This window comes from Ranitomeya imitator, chromosome 2, assembly GCF_032444005.1.
Source record: "Ranitomeya imitator isolate aRanImi1 chromosome 2, aRanImi1.pri, whole genome shotgun sequence".
NCBI classification, from domain to species: Eukaryota; Metazoa; Chordata; class Amphibia; order Anura; family Dendrobatidae; genus Ranitomeya; species Ranitomeya imitator.
In genome coordinates, this window is record NC_091283.1 from 61,131,922 (window position 1) to 61,158,063 (window position 26,142).

The following is a 26,142-nucleotide window of genomic DNA, read 5'->3' on the forward strand; positions in this document are numbered from 1 at the left end:
AAATAATGCCCGTCGGAAGACACGTTCACTCTGCCAGCACCAGTATAGTCTATGGCCCTGTCGGCGCATACGTCCGAATCCAGTTTTGTGGGGGGTCTGAATGTAAGCTCCGATGGGACCACTCGACGGGCCAGAACACACCCTAGTGGTGACAGCCACTGATTACAGGTTTTGTGACGGTACCCACAGTCATGTAATGAAGCCTCACCGTCCTTACCGCAAATGTCTCACTTGACTGTTGATTTCTACTTTTTTTTGTTAATGAGACTGAATGAGAAAAGTTTAATGATTTTATCATGTGACGTTCTCCGACATTTGATTTTGTCAAGAACGTAAAAGGAAACACCGACACTATATACAAAGGAAGTAAAGAAAAAAGAGAATATTCAATACCATGGCTATTATGGCTGCTCTACATAAAGAAGAATGAATCGTGGAGAGGGCGCACGTTTCTTCGTTTTATAATTCTGACATTGTGCATGACGTTACTGAAAAGTTACCATATTCCAAAACTCTACTCGTGTATGGAAACGCCATTTCTGCCTTCTGGAAAATACTGCTATATCCCCAATTAGTGGAGGATGATGAGAGTCCAGTTTCTTTCACTGGATGGTCATCATAGATGAGTAAGGGGCATCCTGCATTATACAATAAAACAAAAACATAACGATAAATAAACATTCAAATAAACAAGACCACGGTCGATAATTGTATTAAAGGGTTATTCCCATCTTCACAGATGGAGAATTGTGGATACGTCTTGTAAATACACTTTTACAATTTACGGCTTATTAAAATTTGCAGCCACTTGTTTATAACTTGTTGCCTAGGAAACCGACCACAGCTGCTTTACAGCTTATAAGCACTGTGCTAAAACTGGGCGGTATTCGGAGGTAATCGCACCCTCCAGCTATCCTGGACAGCTTCAAAACAGGGCTTACAAGCGCCATATACACAAGCTTTTAAGTACCGCTCATATTTTGCTGTATAGCAGTGGTGGTCGGTCTCCAGGGCAACATGTTGTAAACAGTGTTAATCTCTCAAGAACAGCTGAAAATTTTAATAAGCAGTAAATTGCTTGTATTTAGAAGCGCTACCTGACGATACCCATTTATGAAGAAACAGGCAATCCCTGCATGTGTTGCTGCTGTCGAACAGCCGCGGTGACTCGAACATTTTTTTTTGAGCACGCTGAAGACACTTAGCACCCGAGCATGTTCAATCATCACTACTTGTGATATCTAAAGAGACCCCAGTTTTTTTGCCATGTCAATCCCTGCACCATCTTCCTAAGGTCCATAAGGAGGAAGAGAACGTTTTCTTTCCTTCTGCCACGCAGCGCACCACGTGTGTACAGCCACCGTAGCACTTCAGGGTAAGTTAGTCTCAAGGTCTTCACAGCAGTAGATGTGACAGATCTTCGCTCAGCAAGTGGTTCCACACTCAAGGTACGCTCAGTTTCTCGATTCCATGAGTTCGAAGGTGGAAGTTTAGGTACGACCACTTTGTAAAGCATTTTTTACACTCGGGACACGTGAAGAGCTTATCTGCGGAGTGTGTCCTTTGGTGTGTCACCATGTGCGAACTCTGGGTGAAGCGTTTACCGCACTTGGGACAAGCGAACGGCTTCTCCCCCGTGTGCGTTCTGTAATGTGTGGCCATATTTGATCTCCGACTAAATCTCTTCCCGCAGTCAGGGCAGGCGTACGGCTTTTCTCCCGTATGAGTCTTAAGATGCATTCCCAAGTGAGATCTTTTGGCAAATCGCTTGTCGCAGTGGCTGCAAGCATACGGCTTATCTACTAAAGACGAGTGGCCGTGTGTCATCTGGTGGATGAGAAGGTTGTTCATAGTCTCAAACAACTGACTTGGCTCCTCACAAACACGTCCAGGATTATGGTCGCCGTACGCCGGTTCTTCATCGTACATGTAGTTATATTCGTTGGTTTCTTCTTTAATATGCGGATGTTCTACTGGTGTGAAATTGGCGTCGCCAGCATATCTACTGTAGGCCGTCCATGCCTGCTCTTCACATTGCTCCGATGTAGACATGTATGCCAGGCTGTCCATAGCATGCCTCGGGGATGCAATCGGAAAATTCTCTCCGCTGTCCTCTATCTGAGAGCCGTGAAACGAAGTTGCGTGATGTTTTGCTATGTTACTAGATGATGAAGACAACGTGAAGGAGTCTTCTTGCAGATCTTCCTCTGTAAAGACCACAAGACAGAATATAAAAATAATGCTTAACATGACTTTATTCTAACCCTTCTAGGACACAGATGTTTAGAGTCCTAGAAGGGTCCAAGAGTCATAGTTATTTAATTTTTTAGTTAACCCCTTTACAACAGCAGCTCAAGGTCTCCTAAAAATGCAAAATTGCACCTGCTTTAGAGGTTTAAATGGGCCCCCTCAACTCTTGGGCCCCTGTGCCGCTGCACAGGTTGCACCAATGATATGTCCTCCCATGCTCACGCGACAATATTGATGGAAAAATAAAAAACAGTTATTGCTCTGGGAAGAAGGGGAGCAAAAATTAAAGATGGCCTGGGGATGAAGGGGTTAACGTAGACGTAGTGTTTTTGTTTTTTTCCCCAAGAATGTTGGATTTTTAGTAGTACAATTTTTGGGTTCGGATTTGGCAGCTATGGGTTCCATTGTTAGGCCCCCAGGTGCCATGACAACTTCAGAACCCCTGCAATTTGATAACAGTACGGCCAAAGGGCTGACAGAGGTAACTCCCTTCCTCTGTTTAGCCAACAGAAATTGCTGTATCTAGGGGATTAAACTTCTGGGATGTAAGTAATACCCTCCCAATCTGCATGATGGATGTGGCCATAATGGTAATTGGGCCAGATGTGTCCACACTGTGGACTTATACTGGAGCCGGCTACACATTGCATGCATTGTGCACTGGCTGTAACATGGCTGTGTGTGGTTGGTGATGTACATAGACAGCACATGGTCTGATTATACACTAGCGTTTCATAAGAACATATACATATATGGATGGTAAATGATGCTGGAGAGCCATTTTCAGGGAATGATCACATTTTTCACAGCGTATCGTGGTAGCAACACTGCTGAGGACATACTGCATAAAAAGTCTGCAAAAGAAATTGACTTCAAGGGAACCTGTCACCCCAAAAATCGAAGATGAGCTGCGGCCACAGGCATCAGGGGTTTATCTACAGCATTCTGTAATGCTGTAGATAAGCACCCAATGTATCCTAAAAGATGAGAAAATGGTAATTAGACCTACCGGTAATTGTGTTTCCAGGAATCCATCCTGACAGCACCACGGAGGTCGTCCTCCTTATCCATAGTGGGACAGGAAACCACGAGAGTACAAAAGGACCCTCTCCCCCTACCACCCATCAGTGATTTTCCAAAGTACCACATCTGGAGGGATGCAAAAAGGAATAGTTTATTTAAATAACAAAACAAGATACAAATGTTACATCACAGTTTTTAATGATTTAGTATAGGGAGGGAAACTAATAGTGCTGTCAGGATGGATTCCTGGAAATACAATTACCGGTAGGTCTAATTACCGTTTTCCAGGTCATCCTCCTGACAGGCCATGGAGAAGTACCAAAGGAGACTGGTTCTAAGGCCGGAGTCACACTACAGAGAGATACGGCCGAGTCTCGCTAGTTAAAACCAAGCTCTGGCACCGGCACTCCGGAGCGGAGCGTGCGGCCGCACAGCAATACATGGAGCTGCACGCTCCGCTCCGGAGTGCCGGTGCCAGAGCTTGGTTTTAACCAGCGAGACTCGGCCGTATCTCGCTGTAGTGCGACTCCGGCCTTACGGTGGGACTACTGCTTGGAGTAACTTGCTGCCAAACCCTAGTTGTGTCGACATTACATCTAGTTTATAATGTTTAGAAAAGGTACTGAGATTAGACCAGGACGCGGCTTTGCAAATTTGATCTGCTGAAGCCTCCCCCCCTCTCTGCTCATGAGGCTGACATTGACCTGGACGAATGTGCTTTGATACTGCCTGGGAGATTCTTTCCCTGAGCTTTATAGGCAGAAATAATTGTGGATCTAATCCACCTCGCGATAGTAGATTTAGACGCCTTTCTACCTTTGTTTGGGCCTCTAAATTGAACAAAAAGATTATTATTTTGCCTCCAGGGTGCAGTTACTTCTAGGTATTTAAGGACCGTTTCTCTAACGTCCAGGTTATGGTAGAGAGTTTCTTTTTGATTTTTAGGCGATTGGAAAAAAAGAGGGGAGTATGACCTCCTGATTCATATTGGAATTCGAGACCACTTTCGGGAGAAAGGCTGGATCAAGTTTCAAAACTAACCTGTCATTAAAGACCTGCAAATAAGGATCCTGGATAGAAAGAGCCTGGAGCTCACCCAGTCTTCGCCGAAGTGATGGCTACAAGGAAAGCAGTTTTTAGGGACAATTTACTAATAACTAGTTCGCTTCCTAAATCATACGGGTGTCTGCATAGTTCGTTAAGGACTAAATTTAGGTCCCATGGTGGGACAGTTTTCCTTATCAATAGTTTTAACCTTGCAACTGCTCTGGAAAACCGACTTATCCAGGGGTGGGATGATAAGGTAGAGTCATAGAAGACACTAAGGGCCGCCACTTGTACCCTTAAGGTACTGGGTCTAAGACCTGCTCTAAAATCTGATTACAAGAAGTCAAGGATTTTGGGAATATCAGGGTTGTCAGTATCAACTGTTGCCTCTCCGCAACAGCTGCAGAATTTTTTCAAAATTTTAGTATAGATGGAAGAAGCTACTGGCTTCCTACTTGATTGTAGTGTGGAAATAACTTCATCCGACAAGCCCTTTGCTTTCAGGACCTGGCGTTCAGGATCCAGGCTGATAACCAAAGAATTTCTGGATTCTGGGGAAAAATAGGTCCCTGATAGAGAAGGTCTCTTCTTCGGGGAAGAAAAACGGGTTTCTCCTTTGACATTTTCTTTAGTAAGGGGAACCAACTTCTCCTCGGCCAGAACAGTACTACAAGTACTTGGTATTAATGAAAGAGGAAGGAATGCGTATAACAGGCCTCTGCTCCATGACTGGGAAAAGGCATCGATCCCGTCCGGGTTCTCTTGAGGGTTCAGTGAGTAAAAGGTGCTGACCTTTACATTCTGTCTGGCTGCAAAGAGGTCTATGTCTGGATTTCCCCAACGATGGCATAAGTCTCTGAATACTTTGTTGTTTAGTTCCCATTCCGTCGATAAGACTGTCTTCTTGCTTAGGAAGTCCGCCACCTGGTTTCTGGTACCTTCTAGATGTACCGCCGAGATTGAGAGTACTCTTTTCTCTGCCCATCTGAAGATTCGCTCTGCCAGCTGCTGCAAAGCCAAGTGTCTCAGACCCCCTTGATGACGAAGAAAGGCTACTGCTGTTGTGTTGTCCGATAGTACTTTCACATGTTTGTTTCTTACACAGGACTGGGCGGAGGACAGAACTTTCCAGACTGCGAGCAGCTCTGTAATTCGAGGATTCCCTGCTGTCTTTCAGGCTCCACTGACCCTGGTAATACCTTTCCTGGATATGTCCTCCCCAGCCTTGCTGACTTGCGTCCGTGGTGATTATGACTTCGGGAGAATGAATCCAAGCAACTCCCTTTTGCAGGTTCTTGGGATTTGTCCACCAGTGTAAGGATGTCTTTACTCGAGGTGACAGATGTATTACCTTGTCCAATGACCCCCGTCTTCGGTCCCAGGATGCGAGGATCGCTTGCTGAAGTTGTTGAGAGTGAAACGGACTCCAAGTTACGCAGGCAGTCATCCGCCCCAGGACCTTCATGGCTTCCCTGATGGATACTCTGTTTTTTTGTGAACTGACGAACTATGTTTACTATGCCGCACAATTTCCCTCCTGGTAAAAAGGACATTTTTACACTTGAGTCTAGTATGACTCCGAGAAATTTTATTCTCTGTTTGGGTACTAGATCGGATTTTGAGCAATTTACGATCCACCCCAAATTCTGCAGTGTGGAGATCTAAGACTGACAGTTGGTCCTGAGCTCATTTACCGTATCCGCTATTACTAGAAAGTCGTCCAGGTAAGGGACAACAATGATGTCCTGATTTCTTAGGTAGGCCACTACCTCTATCATAATTTTTGTAAAAATCCTTAGGGCTGAGGCTAGGCCAAACGGTAGGCAGCAAAACTGATAGTGGAAGATCCTGCCTTCCTTCTCTTCTGCAAACCTGAGGTATTTTTGGTGGCCTGGGTACATTGGGACATGATAGTACACACTCTTTAAATCTAGAGTACACATTACCACTCCTTTCCCTAAGAGGGGAATCGTGGATCTTATAGATTCCATTTTGAACCGCTTGTATTTTACCCATGTGTTTAGATGTTTGAGGTTTATGATTGTTCTTGATTCTACGGAGGGCTTTATTATGGAAAAAAGACTTGAATAAAAACCCTGTCCTATTTCCTAGGGAGGCACCGGAACGATTGCAGCTGTCTTTAGGAGGTCCTGAATGTCTACCCACCTGGGAGAGGTTGAGACGAGGTGGGAGCTGGATATTAGACATTTTTGTGGGGTGACGAGGAGAACTCTATTTTGTATCCCTGGGAGATCAGTGGCAGGACCCACGGGCTTGTGGTAATCTCCTGCCAACCCCCCAGGAACCTGGTTAGGTGCCCCCCTACTCTGGTGGCATCATTTCCTGTGGTATCCCGAAGTTGAACCTGAAAAGGTGGACTCTTTACCTTTGGTTCTAGTATCCCCACCTTTTGGATAGCTCCACCTCCCTTGTTTCCCTTTCCCCCTATAGTCAGTTCTCTGGGTAAAACGGGGCCTACGAAAGGGCTGACATTTTTTTGCGTTTCTCTTCCGGAAACCCCTTTTTATCATCTGAGGCCTTCTCTAAAATGTCGTCAAGAACTGGCCCAAATACTCTTCCACCTGAAAATGGGATATCACAAAGCTTATTTTTGGAATGCATATCCCTTGACCAGTTTTTGAGCCAGATGGCTCTTCTAGCTGCATTTGACAAGGATTGACTCCTGGCCGTGAACCTCACCGATTCTGCAGAGGCGTCTGCAAGAAAATCGGTTGCCATTTTTAGAAGGGGTAGGGATTTCAATATAGTCTCTCTAGGGGTTTTGGATGATAGTTGATCTACCAAATCATCTACCCATAAGTGCACAGATCGCGCCATTGATGTTGCCGCTATATTTGCACATATCACAGCCGCCGAACTCTCCCAGGCTCTTTTTAAGAGACTGTCTGCCTTCCTATCCATAGGCTCCTTTAGGTTAGAGAAGTCTTCAAAGGGAATGGTGGCTCTCTTGGAGACTCTGGCTAAAGGAATGTCTATTTTGAGAATGTCCTCCCAGTCTTTGACCTCCTCTGAATCAAAAGGAAGACGAAGTTTCAAGTCTTTGGGAATAGTCAGACGTTTCTCTGCCTCCTCCCATTCTTCCAGAATCATAGATCGAATATGAGGGTTCACAGGGAAAACTTTTGAGGTTTGAGTACGTAACCCGCCAAACATTTCATCCTGTTGAGCAAGATGTTGGAGGTTCCTCAATCTGCATGGTGCATCTCACTGCACCTAGTAGCTCGTCCGAGTCCACAGAACAGGATAAATACCTCTTCCCTCTTTCTGGAGGATCTCTATACTCATCCTCCTCCAGATCAGACTCGGACAAAGCCCCCTCAAAAGAGGAGACCGAATCGCTCATCCTTTTCCTGGATAGGCTTTCAGGCTGCGTGGTTTGAGGAACAACAAGGCCAGAAACCGACGCCTGCACCTCCTCTCTGATAATAGCCCTCATATTTGACATATAGAGGCTTGTTCTTTCCCCACAATGCGATTAGTGCATGTCTCACAAAGGAGTTTTTGCCATGAATCCTTCAGCCTTATGGTGCAAATAGGACACTTCCTATATTCCCCGATTTTTTAAATTTTTGTCCGAAGAAGTAGAGGTGCCCTATAAAACAGAAGTAACCCTGTTTTGGGAAGCTGCACACTGGTGGGTGGTGGGGATTAAGTGATAACCCATTTCCATGGTACTCACATGCACCTGGCTCTCCGTCTCCAACCTAGCGATATCCTCCATATTGTACGGAATGCTCCCTGCTCAGCGGAGACGTCGCACCCTAAACCCCTTTATCTTATATCCACAGCGTCATCCGTTGGAGCGCCTCAGCCACGCTCACAGACTTGCCCCGGAAACAGCTCCAGTGAGGACGAGATGCCGCCCTGCCCACCGCAACCCGGAAGTGACTACGCCCGGTTGTAGTGTGCGGTGTCTCAGCAATGGCCACTGGTACACTTCACTCCGGGGCCACATGATGACACCTTCAACCCTCAGAGGTGGCCCCAGACCAGGGAATACTCCGGGCGGCGTGCATGGTCGAGAGCCCTTTTCAGGAGGATGCGACCGGATATCCCAGGAGCAGCGCTGCACTGGGTAAGCTGAGGGACCCTGTGTCGGGTTTCAGCATACGGCGGTCTTGGTCGAGGTAGGAAGGGTAACAAGGGCCAAGACCTCCCAATCCACACCCTCCGAACGGAGCATGTCGGCGTTACTCTCGTTGTTCCTATCCACAGTGGGACAGGAAAATCACTTATGGGTGGTAGGGGGAGGGTCCTTTTGTACGCTCGTGGTTTCCTGTGCTGAAGATCCACAGTCCTGTGCCCCCCGGAGACTGGCTGCCTGGTCCTACAGACCGGGAGATGCAGGGTTAATCTACAGCAGAAAATGGCTGCTGAGAAGGAGAGGAAGGAGAAGGGGGCGGAGAGCTGGAAAAAGGCGGCAAGGCTGTGTAAAAACGCGCCCTTTCTGTCTCGATCCACCCCCTTTATGACACTATAGAGTGTCATATTTGTCATCCGGGGGGCGGAGAGGAGGCGGCGGCTTCAGCTAGGCCGAAGCCGGGGCCTAAATTAGATGCCTGAGGCCCAGAAGGGCTCCAGGCCAGAGCGAAAGTCCGGGAGGGGGTCGGATCTGAACCGGACCCCCCCAGATTTAAAGGCAGGATGGCGGTGGGGCTAGAAGCGGAAGGGGGGCCCTGTGAGGGGTCCCCCTAAGGCAGTATAGAGCTGGTGCTGCCGCAGATACAGGGCTCAGGGAGCCCTGTGTCTGTATGTGCCATGCCTGCCTGCACTCCCCCCGGCCCCAACAGGAGCCCGCAGCTGGGCTGGGGTCCCTGCATGCAGGCGCAGTGTGCTGGCCCATTGCTGGGAGCTGCAGAATGCTGCCTGTACAGGCCCTACCTGAGGCGTCTCAACCTAATGCCCCCAGAGGGGGAATAGGGAGGGTGCTGCTGTCACCATCAGGGGGTTTTGTCCTCACCTCGACCTCAACCCAGAAACCAAAAGGAATTGGGGAAGGAGGGGGGTCTCGACTTCGAACCAGCACCCGAGGGACTGGAGAAGGAGTGACATGGGGAATAGCTATCTCTACTTCAACTGGGCACCCCGTAATAGGGGGCCGAGGAAGGAGCCATGCCGGGAGTCTCACAGGAGACCCTCTTTTCTTCATCTGTAATCCCGTCGGAAAAAACGGAGTAAAAAAAATCTTTAAGTGTGCCTCCTATGCGACACTAAGCAAAAACTGGAGAAGGCTGACGCCGTCCAGGGGTGTATACTGCAGAGGAGGAGCCACGGTTAATCTTTTTCAGATTATGCATAGTGTCGCCTCCTAGTGGACAGCAGCATAACACCCATGGTCCTGTGTCCCCCAATGAGGCGACAGAGTAAGAGGTTAGATTATACTCACCCAGGGGCGGTCCCGTCCGATGGGCGTCGCGGTCCAGCCCGGGGCCTCCCATCTTCTTACGATGACGTCCTCTTCTTGTATTCACGCTGCGGCTCCGGCGTACTTTGTCTGCCCTGTAAGCACTGCAGTGCGCAGGTGCTGGGCCTCTCTGACCTTTACCGGCGCCTGCGAAGTGCAGTACTTTTCTCTGCCCTCAACAGGACACACAAAGTACGCCTGTGCCGGAGCGTGAATGCAAGAAGAGGACGTCATCGTAAGAAGATAGGAGGCCCCGAACCGGACCACGACACCCATCGGACTGGACCGCAGCAGGACCGCCCCTGGGTGAGTATAATCTAACCTCTTTTTCTCATCTTTTAGGATACATCGGCTGCTTATCTACAGCATTACAGAATGCTGTGGATAGACCCCTGATGCCGGTGGCCGCAGCTCATCTTCGATTTTTGGGGTGACAGGTTCCCTTTAAGGTGCGTATTATCAGTCCTCAGAATGTGAATTTATGCAGTGCCCGGGCAAAGTACAATGAGTATCTACGGAGTTTACACAATACTCTTAATGGTTTACCTGTGCAGGAGGCTTCATGGACAACGGAGGTTTCCCAGGCATTTAACACATATGTCTCCTCTGTTGCTTGATCAACCGGTAACGAGTCTGTGCTGAACTCACCTATATAAACCAACAAACCAGAGAATGAGCCAACAGGACCTAGAAATGCTCGCTTACAAGACACAGGCTGAGCCCTGTCCACACACCGCTGCTGTTTGGCCACTACTGTAAATCTCTGACAGTGGATTTAAAGTGGGTCAATTTAATCATGTTAACATTTTGGTACCCTTCCCCCCCCCACCACCTTTCTGTTTTCAGACCAAAAAGAAGAAATAAAAATATATATATTTTTTTTTTATTAACCATTATGGCAAATGCTTTAAAGATAACAAAAAAAAGCCAGAATTGCCATTTTTGGTCACTTCAACTCTCTCCCCAAAAATAATAAAACATAAGGCAATGAAAACATGGTATGTACACCAAAATGTCAAAGATTACAGCTCACTACTAGTGATGAGCGAATGTGCTCGGATAAGGTGTTATCTGAGCATGCTACGGTGCTAAGAGTGTCTTCTGCGTCCTCGAAAAATATATTCGAGTCCCCACGGCTGCATGTCTTGCGGCTGTAAGGCAATCCCTGCATGTGTTGTGGAACAGCCGCGAGACATGCATTCAAACACAGTATTCGAGCACGCTGATGACACACTGTTAGCACCCGAGCATGCTCAGATAACACCTTATCCAAGCACATTCGCTCATCACTACTCACTACGCAAAAAACAAGCTGCACCAAGATCAATCAACAGAAGAAGGAAAAAAGTTGCAGATCTCCGAAAACTGCAATGATTATTCACCATGGCACTTATGTTGCATCTCAAGGTGTTCCATCTTTCTTTGGTTTCTTGTTATATTCCCATATTTTCATGACTTTTGATTTCTTATTAACTTGAGATGCAACGATGCATGTGCTCTGGTTAATTGTGATTGTTATTACTCGGAAGGATTCTTTACCTAAGAGCACTGAAACACCCCGCCCAGGGTACCGACCGAAAATCTTGGAAGGTTATTGGCTCACAAAATGGCATCACAAATTAATCACATTTTTTCTTTTTTTTATAAAGTTCTGGGTTTTTAATTAGCCACTAACATAGAATAAAAAAATATATATACAAGTTTGGCATCAACATTTCCCCACAATTGGAATTTTTTGTCCTGTTTTTCAGAATACTATATGGTGCGTGAATGAATGGTGTCATTCAAAACTGCAACAAGAAATGCAGAAAAAAAAGAAACCCCAATATGGCTATGTTGCCGAAAAAAAAAAAAAAAAAAAAAGAGAGAGCAAAAATGAAAAATTGCATGGCCAGGTAGGGATAGGCCAGTGTAAGATTATAGGTAACTGGCAAGTACATACAGCAATAATCACTCACCTGCGTAGACATCTGTTGAGACATCCACCTGTTCGATTTCAGCTCTGCTTTCACTGTCGTCTTCTTCTTCTTCCTCAGTGACCACCACAGCCTTTACATCTTCAGTGCAAATCTCTGTTGATAAAAAAAATATATATCTGATCAATTATACCAAACTAGATGGTGGCCCGATTCTAACGCATCGGGTATTCTAGAATATGCATGTCCACGTAGTTTATTGCCCAGCCAAATGGAATATATATCTTCCCTGTTTTGCATAATTGATCAGCTATCCCTTTTATACTTCTCCATTATTGCAGATTAGATGAATAAATGCCGGAACTTTTAAAAAGTTTGGCCAAGCCTTACCTGGTTCTTCTGGCGGAGGAGTACTGGATCTCTGATGGTTCTCCATCACCACCTTCTGGTACAGGTCTCTGTGCTCTTCTATATAGTCCCACTCCTCCATAGTAAAATAGACGGAGACATCACCACATTTTATAGGAACCTGAAATGGGAAAAAAAAAACAATGGATGTTGTGCTTGCTAAAAGGTACCTTCCCACTGAACAACTTAACAACGATAACGATAGCGATCCGTGACGTTGCAGCGTCCTGGATAGCGATCTCGTTGTGTTTGACACGCAGCAGCGATCTGGATCCTGCTGTGACATCGCTGGTCGGAGCTAGAAGGCCAGAACTTTATTTCGTCGCTGGATCACTCGCTGACATCGCTGAATCGGCGTGTGTGACGACGATCCAGCGATGTCTTCACTGGTAACCAGGGTAAATATTGGGTTACTAAGCGCAGGGCCGCGCTTAGTAACCCAATATTTACCCTTGCTACCATTGTAAAAAAAAAACAAACACTACATACTTACATTCCGGTGTCTGTCACGTCCCTCGCCGTCAGCTTCCCGCACTGACTGTGAGCGCCGGCCGTAAAGCACAGCGGTGACGTCACCGGTTGTGAATTCTGTGGCCAAGCTCCCTCCTGTGGTCATGAGTGGTACTTCGGCTGGTTCTGTCTATGAGCTTCCTCTGGTGGATGTGAGTGGGCTGCGGCTTCTGAGTTTCCTTCCTCAGGTGACGAGGTTAAGTCGTTAGGTGCTGCTCTATTTAACTCCACCTAGTTCTTTGTTCCTGGCCTCCAGTCAATGTTCCAGTATTGGTCTTGCTTTCTCCTGGATCGTTCTTGTCGCCTGTCTGCCCTGCATAAGCTAAGTTTTGCTTGTGTTACTTTTGTTTGCTATATTTTCTGTCCAGCTTGCTATATTGGTTTTTCTTGCTTGCTGGAAGCTCTGAGACGCAGAGGGAGCACCTCCGTACCATTAGTCGGTGCGGAGGGTCTTTTTGCCCCCTCTGCATGGTTGTTTGTAGGTTTTTGTGCTGACCGCAAAGCTATCTTTCCTATCCTCGGTCTATTCAGTAAGTCGGGCCTCACTTTGCTAAAATCTATTTCATCTCTGTGTTTGTATTTTCATCTTTACTCACAGTCATATGTGGGGGGCTGCCTTTTCCTTTGGGGAATTTCTCTGAGGCAAAGTAGGCTTATTTTTCTATTTTCAGGGCTAGCTAGTTTCTCAGGCTGTGCCCGAGGCGCCTAGGTCTGGTCAGGAGCGCTCCACGGCTACCTCTAGTGTGGTATGATAGGTTTAGGGATTGCGGTCAGCAGAGTTCCCACGTCTCAGAGCTCGTCCTATGTTAGTAACTATCAGGTCACTTTGTGTGCTCTTAACCACTAGGTCCATTGTGGTTCTGAATCACCTGTTCATAACAGTACTGGAGGCCAAAAGTACTAATGCTTCTCAATAGAGGGAAAAGAGAAGTTCTGAGACCATTTTTTTTTCTCTGTACTGTGTTTTGTCTTTCTTTTCCCCTAGACATTTGGGTGGTTCAGGACACAGGTGTAGTGATGGACATTAAAGATCTGTCTTCTTGTGTGGATCATCTCACTGCAAGAGTACAAAATATTCAAGACTTTGTGGTTCAGAATTCTATGTTAGAACCAAGAATTCCTATTCCTGATTTGTTTTCTGGAGATAGAGCTAAGTTTCTGAGCTTTAAGAATAATTGTAAACTGTTTCTGGCTTTGAAACCCCGCTCCTCTGGTGACCCAGTTCAACAAGTTAAGATCATTATTTCTTTATTACGTGGCGACCCTCAAGACTGGGCATTTTCCCTTGCGCCAGAGAGATCCTGCATTATGTAATATTGATGCGTTTTTTCTGGCGCTCGGATTGCTGTATGATGAACCTAATTCAGTGGATCAGGCAGAGAAAAATTTGCTGGCTCTGTGTCAGGGTCAGGAGGAGGTAGAGATATATTGTCAGAAGTTTAGGAAGTGGTCTGTGCTCACTCAATGGAATGAATGTGCGCTGGCAGCAATTTTCAGAAAAGGTCTCTCTGAAGCCCTTAAGGATGTCATGGTGGGATTTCCTATGCCTGCTGGTCTGAATGAGTCTATGTCTTTGGCCATTCAGATCGGTCGACGCTTGTTTGAGCGTAAAACTGTGCACCATTTGGCGGTATTATCTGAGCATGGACCTGAGCCTATGCAGTGCGATAGGACTTTGACCAGAGCTGAACGGCAAGAACACAGACGTCAGAATGGGCTGTGTTTTTACTGTGGTGATTCCACTCATGCTATCTCCGATTGTCCTAAGCGCACTAAGCGGTTCGCTAGGTCTGCCACCATTGGTACGGTACAGTCGAAATTTCTTTTGTCCGTTACTTTGATCTGCTCTTTGTCATCCTATACTGTCATGGCATTTGTGGATTCAGGCGCTGCCCTGAATTTGATGGACTTGGAGTTTGCTAGGCGCTGTGGGTTTTTCTTGGAGCCCTTGCAGTATCCTATTCCATTGAGAGGAATTGATGCTACGCCTTTGGCCAAGAATAAGCCTCAGTACTGGACCCAGCTGACCATGTGCATGGCTCCTGCGCATCAGGAGGATATTCGCTTTTTGGTGTTGCATAATCTGCATGATGTGGTCGTGTTGGGGTTGCCATGGCTACAAGTCCATAACCCAATATTGGATTGGAAATCAATGTCTGTGTCCAGCTGGGGTTGTCAGGGGGTACATGGTGATGTTCCATTTCTGTCTATTTCATCATCCACCCCTTCTGAGGTCCCAGAGTTCTTGTCGGATTACCGGGATGTATTTGATGAGCCCAAGTCCAGTGCCCTACCTCCGCATAGGGATTGTGATTGTGCTATCGATTTGATTCCTGGTAGTAAGTTTCCTAAAGGTCGACTGTTTAATTTGTCTGTGCCTGAGCACGCCGCTATGCGGAGTTACGTAAAGGAATCCTTGGAGAAGGGTCATATTCGCCCGTCATCGTCGCCATTGGGAGCAGGGTTCTTTTTTGTGGCCAAGAAGGATGGTTCGCTGAGACCTTGTATTGATTACCGCCTTCTAAATAAAATCACGGTCAAATTTCAGTACCCCTTGCCGCTGCTGTCTGATTTGTTTGCTCGGATTAAGGGGGCTAGTTGGTTCACCAAGATAGATCTTCGTGGTGCGTATAATCTTGTGCGTATTAAACGGGGCGATGAATGGAAAACAGCATTTAATACGCCCGAGGGCCATTTTGAGTACCTGGTTATGCCATTCGGGCTTTCCAATGCTCCATCAGTATTTCAGTCCTTTATGCATGACATCTTTCGAGAGTACCTGGATAAATTCCTGATTGTATACTTGGATGATATTTTGGTCTTCTCGGATGATTGGGAGTCTCACGTGAAGCAGGTCAGAATGGTGTTCCAGGTCCTGCGTGCTAATTCTTTGTTTGTGAAGGGGTCAAAGTGACTCTTTGGTGTTCAGAAGGTTTCATTTTTGGGTTTCATTTTTTTTTTCCCCTTCTACTATCGAGATGGACCCTGTTAAAGTTCAGGCCATTTATGATTGGACTCAGCCGACATCTCTGAAGAGTCTGCAAAAGTTCCTGGGCTTTGCTAATTTTTATCGTCGCTTCATCAATAATTTTTCTAGTATTGCTAAACCGTTGACTGATTTAACCAAGAAGGGTGCTGATGTGGTCAATTGGTCTTCTGCTGCTGTGGAAGCTTTTCAAGAGTTGAAGCGTCGTTTTTCTTCTGCCCCTGTGTTGTGCCAACCAGATGTTTCGCTCCCGTTCCAGGTCGAGGTTGATGCTTCTGAGATTGGAGCAAGGGCTGTTTTGTCGCAAAGAAGTTCTGATGGCTTGGTGATGAAACCATGCGCCTTCTTTTCCAGGAAGTTTTCGCCTGCTGAGCGTAATTATGATGTTGGCAATCGAGAGTTGCTGGCCATGAAGTGGGCATTCGAGGAGTGGCGTCATTGGCTTGAAGGAGCTAAGCATCGCGTGGTGGTCTTGACTGATCACAAGAACTTGACTTATCTCGAGTCTGCCAAACGGTTGAATCCTAGACAGGCTCGTTGGTCGCTGTTTTTCTCCCGTTTTGACTTTGTGGTTTCGTACCTTCCGGGCTCTAAAAATGTGAAGGCGGATGCCCTGTCTAGGAGTTTTGTGCCCGACTCTCCGGGTTTGTCTGAGCCGGCGGGTATGCTCAAAGAGGGAGTAATTGTGTCTGCCATCTCCCCTGATTTGCGGCGGGTGCTCCAAAAATTTCAGGCTAATAGACCTGACCGTTGCCCAGCGGAGAAACTGTTTGTCCCTGATAAATGGACGAGTAGAGTTATCTCTGAGGTTCATTGTTCGGTGTTGGCTGGTCATCCTGGAATCTTTGGTACCAGAGATTTGATGGCTAGATCCTTTTGGTGGCCGTCTCTGTCGCAGGATGTGCGTTCGTTTGTGCAGTCCTGTGGGATTTGTGCTCGGGCTAAGCCCTGCTGTTCTCGTGCCAGTGGGTTGCTTTTGCCCTTGCCAGCCCCGAAGAGGCCATGGACACATATCTCTATGGATTTTATTTCGGATCTCCCCGTCTCTCAAAAAATGTTGGTCATTTGGGTTGTTTGTGATCGCTTCTCTAAGATGGTCCATTTGGTACCCTTGTCTAAATTGCCTTCCTCCTCTGATTTGGTGCCATTGTTCTTCCAGCATGTGGTTCGTTTACATGGCATTCCAGAGAATATCGTTTCTGACAGAGGTTCCCAGTTTGTTTCGAGGTTTTGGCGAGCTTTTTGTGCTAGGATGGGCATTGATTTGTCTTTTTCCTCGGCTTTCCATCCTGAGACAAATGGCCAGACTGAACGAACCAATCAGACCTTGGAAACATATCTGAGATGTTTTGTTTCTGCCGATCAGGATGATTGGGTGTCCTTTTTACCTTTGGCTGAGTTCGACCTTAATAATCGGGCCAGCTCGGCTACTTTGGTTTTGCCGTTTTTCTGCAATTCTGGTTTCCATCCTCGTTTCTCTTCAGGGCAGGTTGAGTCTTCAGACTGTCCTGGTGTGGATACTGTGGTGGATAGGTTGCAGCAGATTTGGACTCATGTGGTGGACAATTTGACATTGTCCCAGGAGAAGGCTCAACGTTTCGCTAACCGCAGGCGCTGTGTGGGTCCCCGACTTCGTGTTGGGGATTTGGTTTGGTTGTCATCTCGTTATATTCCTATGAAAGTTTCCTCTCCTAAGTTTAAGCCTTGTTTCATTGGTCCGTATAGGATTTCTGAGGTTCTTAATCCTGTGTCTTTTCGTTTGACCCTTCCAGATTCTTTTTCCATACATAACGTATTCCATAGGTCATTGTTGCGGAGATACGTGGCACCTATGGTTCCATCCGTTGATCCTCCTGCCCCGGTTTTGGTTGAGGGGGAGTTGGAGTATATAGTGGAGAAGATTTTGGATTCTCGTATTTCGAGACGGAAACTCCAGTACCTGGTTAAGTGGAAGGGTTATGGTCAGGAAGATAATTCCTGGGTCTTTGCCTCTGATGTTCATGCTGCCGATCTGGTTCGTGCCTTTCATTTGGCTCATCCTGGTCGGCCTGGGGGCTCTGGTGAGGGTTTGGTGACCCCTCCTCAAGGGGGGGGTACTGTTGTGAATTCTGTGGTCAAGCTCCCTCCTGTGGTCATGAGTGGTACTTCGGCTGGTTCTGTCTATGAGCTTCCTCTGGTGGATGTGAGTGGGGCTGCGGCTTCTGAGTTTCCTTCCTCAGGTGACGAGGTTAAGTCGTTAGAGCAGCACCTATTTAACTCCACCTAGTTCTTTGATCCTGGCCTCCAGTCAATGTTCCAGTATTGGTCTTGCTTTCTCCTGGATCGTTCTTGTGGCCTGTCTGCCCTGCATAAGCTAAGTTTTGCTTGTGTTATTTTTGTTTGCTATATTTTCTGTCCAGCTTGCTATATTGGTTTTTCTTGCTTGCTGGAAGCTCTGAGACGCAGAGGGAGCACCTCCGTACCATTAGTCGGTGCGGAGGGTCTTTTTGCCCCCTCTGCGTGGTTGTTTGTAGGTTTTTGTGCTGACCGCAAAGCTATCTTTCCTATCCTCGGTCTATTCAGTAAGTCGGGCCTCACTTTGCTAAAATCTATTTCATCTCTGTGTTTGTATTTTCATCTTAACTCACAGTCATTATATGTGGGGGGCTGCCTTTTCCTTTGGGGAATTTCTCTGAGGCAAGGTAGGTTTATTTTTCTATCTTCAGGGCTAGCTAGTTTCTCAGGCTGTGCCCGAGGCGCCTAGGTCTGGTCAGGAGCGCTCCACGGCTACCTCTAGTGTGGTATGATAGGTTTAGGGATTGCGGTCAGCAGAGTTCCCACGTCTCAGAGCTCGTCCTATGTTAGTAACTATCAGGTCACTTTGTGTGCTCTTAACCACTAGGTCCATTGTGGTTCTGAATCACCTGTTCATAACAGTCACCGCTCTGCTTTACGGCCGACGCTTACACAGTGCAGGGAAGCTGACGGCGAGGGACGCGACAGACACCGGAATGTAAGTATGTAGTGTTTGTCTGTTTTTTACATTTACAATGGTAACCAGGGTAAACATCGGGTTACTAAGCGCGGCCCTGCGCTTAGTAACCCGATGTTTCCCCTGGTTACCCGGGGACCTCGGCATCGTTGGTCGCTGGAGAGCTGTCTGTGTGACAGCTCTCCAGCGACCACACAACGACGCTGCAGCGATCGGCATCGTTGTCTATATCGCTGCAGCATCGCTTAATGTGACGGTACCTAAAGACTGCAGTGCCAACAGAATCGGCTCATCTGGGTGCTAGTATTGAAGGGATCATTCTTGACATTCCCTACACATGTAGCTTCAAATTCCAATCTCACAGATCACATATTCCGCACACAAGTCACATTGGGCATCATGTAGCATTAACAACCATGGACTCAAATCGTCAAAATCCCCCATTCTGCCAACTTTTCTCTGGATAACAAACACTTTCCCACTTGTGTGTTTAAGAGAAATAAATATTAATAAATAAAGATTGTTGGTAGCACTCACCTCATCATTTTTGGGGCTGCTGGGTGGAGAACAATTCTTTTTTACCATCATGTACTCCTACAGGAGAAGAAGTGGAGATGGTTTAATAGAATAGAATAGATTTGCATCACATTCGTAAAATACGGTACTGTGGAAGCACACAGCAACATTCTTCGGAAGCGCAAAGCAGCAGCAACGTTCTTCGGAAGCGCGCAGCAGCAGAGTTATTCGGAAGCGCACAGCAGCAGCATTATTCATTAACACGCAGCAGTGGTTTCTTTCTCATTTTATGGTATGCCACATGGAGTGTCTGCAGCAAGAAGAGACACCACGTTCCGCCAAACAGTGCATGAGTGCAATGGCGTGTTCATGGACCCTTATTTAGTCAAAACTAATTAATGATGTTCTGTATTTTTACGTAGTTTGTGTGTGTGCCAGACGATTTGAAATGCAGCACACACCTCTGGATTTTATGGTATTTTATTATAGTAGTGCATTTATAGCAGGGGTCTATAGGAGTAGATTACACCAGTCTCCAGCACTCACCTCTCCAGTCAGCAAGGAGATTATTTCCATTGCTAGCTTCAAAAGTCTTTTGTTCATTATCTTCTCTTTCTTGTTTTCAACAAAATCTAGAGAGATAATAAAACATAATCGTAACCAGTTCTTGGTCAACTATTAGGACCAGCGTGCACGCGCCTCCTCCTTACCACAGTGCGGATCTGTGCCAATTGACTTGTCCACCATCGGTTTGACAGTCAGTGTCAAATCATGTTTCACATTCCCAGATTCGGCCATTTCTGGGTTCCCCTGGGAGGTCGGTCCCATCTGAGGGACAAAGGCTTGTGGAAGGGAAGAGCTCGAATGTGGAAGGTTTTCTATTTGTGCTTTTGTGCAGGACGGAGCCTTGGAGACCTCCTGCACATCCGAGAGGTTTGGCACATCTTGAAAAACCGTCGGGACGGCGTCTGGTTTCAGAACCATTTTTGAGCCGTTGAAGAAGTAACTTTTCGGTGAGAAATGTTTGGAACAGATTTGATAAAGCCCAGTCCTGTTAGACTGCAGAACATTCTTCGCGAACGCTTCTAGGTCAACGAACGCGATACCCGTCTGCTGGAGCCAAAGTCTAATCATCTGGATGGAGCTTGGGAAGCCATGAAATGTGATACCGGCGTCACAGGCAGAATAGCTGTGGCAGGTCGTCACGATACACTTTGTCATGGTTGTTTTCCCTGGACAGAAGAGAGGTCATAATTATAAAGGAAAGCTTTACGGCATCATATACATATGGCCGGTCTCACACGCTCAGGGTTCCGGCCTGCGCTCGGACCACTATGTCTCCTACTGCCTCATATGTACCTGTAAAAGTCAATAATCTCAGGTCATGGGACGCGGCGGCCATGTGGTTTTTCCGATTTGCGCAAAGACACGTGAAACTGGCCTAAGGAAGATCAAAGAACTGAAGGGTTTGTCCAATTTCATTTTAAAAAAAAAGTGTGGCAAGGCAGCCATAAAATAAACCAAAGACCACTTACTTTTGAAAACCCATGTCAGAAAGGCTGTATAATCCTTTTTAGAAGTTTTTCGGCTTGATATTGCAATAGGCTTGTCTCTCAAAATGCTCACCTTAATATAAGAATTATACAACTAGTCTGACATGGATTTTCAAAGTAAGTATACCAGTCTCATTAGGTCTAAGATTTATTTACTACTGTGTACATTTTGGATTTTCAAATCTGGTGACAGATCCACTTTAAAGAAACCGAACGACCTCTTAAAAGACGCAATAGTCACATTTTGCCTAGCAGCTGCTATACTTTCATGGGATTTAAGAGGTGAGATTATTAAAACTGGTCAGAGAAATCAGTATTTTACAAAAGGTCAAAACTGCCTATTAAAGTAACAGCAGCAGGAGCGTAATACAATTGTTTTTCAAGGTGGAGCAGTCTTACATCACCAAGCACGATGCAAAGTGTTGGCAGTAGTGGTGTAAAGCAGTCACCACTGGACTCTAGAGGGGTCATGTTCCCACATGGCAGAGCTCTATGTTGGGTGTGCACCCAAGGCCAGATTCAGGCATGGGTGTGTTTTTGTGTCTGTATTATAGCAGAGATGGGTCACCATTACAGAGGACCAGCCAAGGATTCGAGAAGCGCCAGAATGAGATCAGCAGAGGAATAATGAGGTGAAAATCTCAGGTATTTTAGGATTTATGACATGTTTTGTACCACTTGTGTCCAGCCTCTGTGGGGCACGGACTATTCTGTCCTTCTGACATAACCTTATGTGTCTTTTTCTCAACTCCTCTTCGCTGATTTATGACCAGCAACCATATCAAAAGGTGAGCAGAACTTTGGTGCAGTCACAAATCAGCATAGAGAGGACAGACGGTGGTATAAATCGGGCAGCAATGCGCGGAGTGATCGGCAGCTGTCCCCTCCATGAAGCGGACATGCTCGGGTTCAGGAGAGCCGCCAGCCTGTCCACGTGCTGCAGTCCGATTTATATCTGACTGCGCCTTTTAAAGGAGTTTTCCAGTTTTGGAAAACTCTGTCCCTCGGCTGCAGCTTGTTTAAAATAAAAAGTCTTGGTGTCTTATTGCTCGCAGACCTGACGGACAACGCTGCAGCCGATTATCGAGCTCCGTGGGCCTGCCCCAGCTGAGGCACGAGCCACTGATTAGCAGCAGCGTTGTCGATGTGACGTCAGGGCTGCAGGCAATTACAGACGCAGGGAGCATCAGCAGAGACTCTGGACTGGACCTGGGTAGGGTGAGAAAAGCACAGTTTTCTAGTCTAAACCAAGCTGCAGCCAGGAGACAAGAGATTTGCCAAAACCAGATAACACCTTCACCTCATTTTGCAGCCAGCAACGTATAGTGGGGGAAAAAGTATAATTCATACGTCGCCAAAATGTCTGTGACTGGGTGTCACCATATAAACAGCCATATTTTTTGGGTCAGGGGCTTCATAGTATACTTCCTGTGTAGCCTGACCCTCAAAGGGAGCTATAGAACGCACACTATGGTGCTGGGCACCAGCAAGAGCCCAATGCACTAGTCCTGGGGCGTCCATGCAGCACACACAGCCCCCTGCTTACAGGCACAGTGCAGACAAGTTCTCTGTATATCGCCCGTAACTCCTGGTGCTCTCACTCCACAGAGTGCGGCACACACACAGCTGCTGTGCTGTTCTCGTCGCACTTTACTGCCATTTGCAGCATTTTCACAAAGTGACAACATTTCCCCAAGAGTTAATCCCTTACCTTTTTGTAATCAAGGAAGGACTCAGCCTCTGCTTATGGGCGGAGGGATCCGTGCTGGAAGGCGGAGGGATATGATAATCTCTCTGCGCTCATTGGCTGACCTTCTAACGACAATCCGGGGAAGAGAATAGAGACTTCTGGGATATGTAGTTTATGTTGCTATTTTTTTACTCACTCACAGACGGAAGGAGAACTACAGTGACCATAATGCCGCTGTGTTGGTGACGAAACATAGCGCTTCTACCAATAAGCCTTCCCTGGTTCGTCTGGTATATATATGACTGTTATCTATGACACTTCCTGTGATGATGATGCAGCTGGTGGTGGTTCCTCACACGGAAAGTCATGGGGCGGCTGCTGAGCCTTGTAGTCCTCCTGGCAGCAGCTGCAATGCCAAGTGTGCCATGAACCATGTACAGTGGGATTAATGTCTCTTCTTGGTGCTGCGGGATATGTTGGCGCTATATAAATAAAATTATTAGTGTTGTTTGTAATTATATAATATTGTATTGTGAAACATTAACCGTTTAATGCCAAGGTTAGATTTGAGCTTTTTCCTTCCCAACTCCATAACTTTTATTGTTTTTCCATAGCCGTATAGTGCTTGTGTTTGTGTTTTTTGAATGACACCGTTCATTCTACCATAAAAGAATTTTTAAAAAAAGGTGTTTTGTGTGAGACCCGTACATATTTATTTTTTCTTAATTTTTTTTTGCGTAGTTAACAGTGATGAGCGAAGTGCTCGGACAAGGTGCAATCATACTCGGGTGCTAGTCGAGTGTCTATGGCGGCTGCATGTCTCGCACATGTCCAACAACCGCAACACATGCAGGGATTGTGTAACAAACAGGCCGTCTGTGCATGTGTTGCACCTGTTGAACAGCCGCGAGACATGCAGCAGCGGGGACTAGAACATATTCGAGTATGCCGAAGACATTCGGTTAGCACCAGAGCATGCTTAGATAACGCCTTATCCGAGCTCTTCGCTCATCACTAATAGTGACCCCCTTCTGGGCTTCATTGGAGAATCATCATGGCAGTTCTGGTGGTCTTAAACAGGCCAGCATTTCCCCATCATCGTATTGTTGCTGGAGCTGCAAGAAATCATTTTATACTCTTCTGTTAGGGAATTCATACATATGACATATCCGCAGGTTATGTTATCACTATATGATCACTGGTCCGAGTGCTGGACCCCCATATAACCCAATAATGGGGGGTCCCCAAGTCTGCTGTATCAATGGCGCAGTAATGTGCAGGAGTGACCACCGCTCCATTCACTTTTGCGGCACTTGTCGAACGACTATTTTTTGATAGTTCCATAGAAGTGAATAGAGCTGTGGTCTCGCACGTTCACCACTGCTTGATTAACACAGAGGATTTTGGGAACCCCATTATTGTGATTGGCGGGAGTCCCAGCGGTCGGACACCTAGTGATCATTCATCCACTACCTATCAATAGGAGGTAAATGTGTTTAGTGGAACAATCCGTATAAATGGGGCGCACAGAACCTGGATAAGGGCACAAGGCTGTAGATATAGGCTCTCCATATGGTGCCTCTGAACAGGCCCGTATGTTACATTGTTTCTAGGGGATAATATGGGGGCATGCGCACAATCTCGTTTTTAGGTGGATTTGCTCCGTAACCTGCCGGAAAAGCGCTTAATAAATGCTAAAAAAAAATTACAGAAAAGAACCAAAAGCGACAATTCAGGACAAAAGAGGCTGATGTATCCAGAAGCGTCATCCACCTGAAACACTCGCCGGGCGCGCACATGTCTAAAATAAAGGAGGCACAATCTGCTTTCAACACGTGCAGATTTTGTGGCAAATTTTCAACAACCAAATTTATGGTGGGAAACATGTGTCACGTGTGAATGCGCACTAACAGGGTCTGGTCTGCCATAGGAAGATGAATCCTCAGGTTACGAGGTCGGCACAGAAGGACGTCTTGCTGACGGATCACTCCTGCAGGGACCGGGGGGCTGCCAGCTGAGACTGGGGGGCTGCCAGCCGAGACCGGGGGACTGTCAGCTGGGACCGAAGGGCTGCCAGCTGAGACCGGGGGGGCTGCCAGCTGAGACCGAGGGGCTACCAGCTGAGACCGGGGGACTGTCAGCTGGGACCGAAGGGCTGCCAGCTGAGACCAGGGGGCTGCCAGCTGAGACCGAGGGGCTGCCAGCCGAGACCGGGGGACTGTCAGCTGGGACCGAAGGGCTGCCAGCTGAGACCGGGGGGGCTGCCAGCTGAGACCGATGGGCTACCAGCTGAGACCGGGGGACTGTCAGCTGGGACCGAAGGGCTGCCAGCTGAGACCGGGGGGGCTGCCAGCCGAGACCGGGGGCTGCCAGCTGAGACCGAAGGGCTGCCAGCTGAGACCGGGGGGGCTGCCAGCTGAGACCGGGGGCTGCCAGCTGAGACCGGGGGGGGGCTGCCAGCTGAGACCGGGGGCTGTCAGCTGAGACCGGGGGGCTGCCAGCTGAGACCGAAGGGCTGCCAGCTGAGACCGGGGGCTGTCAGCTGAGACCGGGGGGGCTGCCAGCTGAGACCGGGGGCTGCCAGCTGAGACTGGGGACTGCCAGCCGAGACCGGGGGGCTGCCAGCTGAGACCGGGGGCTGCCAGCTGAGACCGGGGGGCTGCCAGCTGAGACCGGGGGCTGCCAGCTGAGACCGGGGGCTGCCAGCTGAGACCGGGGGCTACCAGCTGAGACCGGGGGGCTGCCAGCTGAGACCGAAGGGCTGCCAGCTGAGACCGAGGGGCTGCCAGCTGAGACTGGGGGCTGCCAGCCGAGACCGGGGGGGGGGCTGCCAGCTGAGACCGGGGGGCTGCCAGCTGAGACCGATAGGCTGCCAGCTGAGACTGGGGACTGCCAGCCGAGACCGGGGGGGGGGGGGCTGCCAGCTGAGACCGGGGGCCGGGGGGCTGCCAGCTGAGACCGGGGGGCTGCCAGCTGAGACCGAGGGGCTGCCAGCTGAGACCGGGGGGCTGCCAGCTGAGACCGAGGGGCTGCCAGCTGAGACCGGGGGGCTGCCAGCTGAGACCGGGGGTCTACCAGCTGAGACCGGTGGGCTGCCAGCTGAGCCCGAGGGGCTGCCAGCTGAGACCGGGGGCCTGCCAGCTGGGACCGCTGCTCCACCGACTCATTATTGTATCCTCTATGGGACCAAAGTTTGTTTTTCTTCACAGAAAATTGTTTTGTTGCAAAGAGGCCAATTAACAATAAATAATAATAAAATATCAACGTTGTGTGATATGCAATATAATTACTGTTCTGTCATTAGGGAAAAGAGCAGATATATAAATATCTATTGTTTAGCATGATATTTCTATCCAGGGATATTTCTAATTAGAATAGCAAACTGATCCAAAATAATGCATGTGTGTCCATACTCTCCCCCAAAAGGAGATTTGGGGTGTTCTCATACTATTAACCCCTTTACCCCGGGCCCTTTTTCATTTTTGCGTTTCTATTTTTCGCTCCCCTTCTTCCAACTTTTTTATTTTTCCATCAATATGGCCATGTGAGGGCTTGTTTTCTTGCGGGACAAGTTGTACTTTTGAATGACACCATTGGTTTTACCATATCACGTACTCAAAAATGAGAAAAAAAATTCCAAGTGTGATGAAATTGCAAAAAAAAGTGCAGTTCCAAAATTGTTTTATGGACCCAACAATGCAGACGAGCTGAAGGCTGCTAACAAAGCAACCTGGGCTTCCATAACCCCTCAGCAGTGCCACAGGCTGATCGCCTACATGCCACGCCACATTGATGCAGTAATTGATGCAAAAGGAGCCCAACCAAGTATTGAGAGCATTTACTGATC

The 26,142-nt window shown here is 47.5% G+C and overlaps 1 protein-coding gene across 2 annotated transcripts; it reads right to left on the reverse strand.

Moving 5' to 3' along the window:
- Nucleotides 1–438: 438 nt before the first annotated feature.
- LOC138661891 (zinc finger protein 713-like) lies at nt 439–22,371 on the reverse strand. Of its 2 annotated transcripts, none has more exons than XM_069746844.1 (8): nt 22,317–22,371; nt 19,763–20,284; nt 19,599–19,684; nt 19,074–19,130; nt 12,052–12,190; nt 11,704–11,817; nt 10,292–10,393; nt 439–2,207 (listed from the first exon to the last, which is right to left on the reverse strand). In XM_069746844.1, exons 2-8 carry the CDS (start codon nt 20,271–20,273, stop codon nt 1,444–1,446), a joined length of 1,773 nt encoding a protein of 590 aa, XP_069602945.1. In that variant the 5' UTR covers nt 20,274–20,284; nt 22,317–22,371; the 3' UTR covers nt 439–1,443. The 2 variants fall into 2 exon arrangements, with proteins under 2 accessions (XP_069602945.1, XP_069602944.1); XM_069746843.1 differs by lacking the exon at nt 22,317–22,371 and adding an exon at nt 20,412–20,522.
- Nucleotides 22,372–26,142: the final 3,771 nt, after the last annotated feature.